Source organism: Egretta garzetta, unplaced genomic scaffold (assembly GCF_000687185.1).
Source record: "Egretta garzetta isolate BGI_Z169 unplaced genomic scaffold, ASM68718v1 scaffold425, whole genome shotgun sequence".
Lineage (NCBI taxonomy): Eukaryota > Metazoa > Chordata > Aves > Pelecaniformes > Ardeidae > Egretta > Egretta garzetta.
This window is the reverse complement of record NW_009259796.1, coordinates 1,709,521-1,709,946: the sequence shown is the minus strand read 5'-3', so window position 1 is coordinate 1,709,946 and position 426 is coordinate 1,709,521. Positions and strand designations below refer to the sequence as shown.

At 55.9% G+C, this 426-nt stretch overlaps 1 protein-coding gene across 1 annotated transcript in view; it reads left to right on the top strand.

The window, feature by feature from the left end:
* The first annotated feature begins 259 nt into the window (after positions 1 to 259).
* The window catches only part of PCOLCE2 (procollagen C-endopeptidase enhancer 2), a 28,410-nt gene continuing 28,243 nt past the window's right edge, over positions 260 to 426 (top strand). Inside the window, exon 1 of the mRNA XM_035895217.1 lies at positions 260 to 362. Within this exon, the coding sequence (XP_035751110.1) occupies positions 260 to 362 (103 nt within the window). The remainder of the gene's footprint in view (positions 363 to 426) is intronic.

The following is a 426-nucleotide window of genomic DNA, read 5'->3' as shown; positions in this document are numbered from 1 at the left end:
TTCATTCCTTTTCTCAAACAACTTTGGCCCAAATCCTACAAACACAGAAGTATTGAGTTCATGACTGTGAGCTCTGCCACAGCCCTTTAAAGAGTATCTTTCACAGCCAGAGCGAAAAGGCTACAAGACCGCCTCGAGATTACCGACTGGTAAACAAATCGAAGCGGTTTAGGCTTACTTTAGAATTTAAATAAAGAAGGCATTTTAAAGCCGCGGCACTATTTTTCAAGCACTGGCGAAGCTGTACGCGACCGCGCAAATGGCGCCACCGAGGTCATTCACGACCCGGAGGGAGACCCGCGCTGCGCCACCTGAGGACAGGCAGCGGGGGGGGGGCAGGAGGCGATTTGGGCCTCGGGGCGGTCCCGCTGACGGGACCCCTTGACGGGATCGCAGTCACTGCGGGGCTCGGTCGCCGCGCGCTCC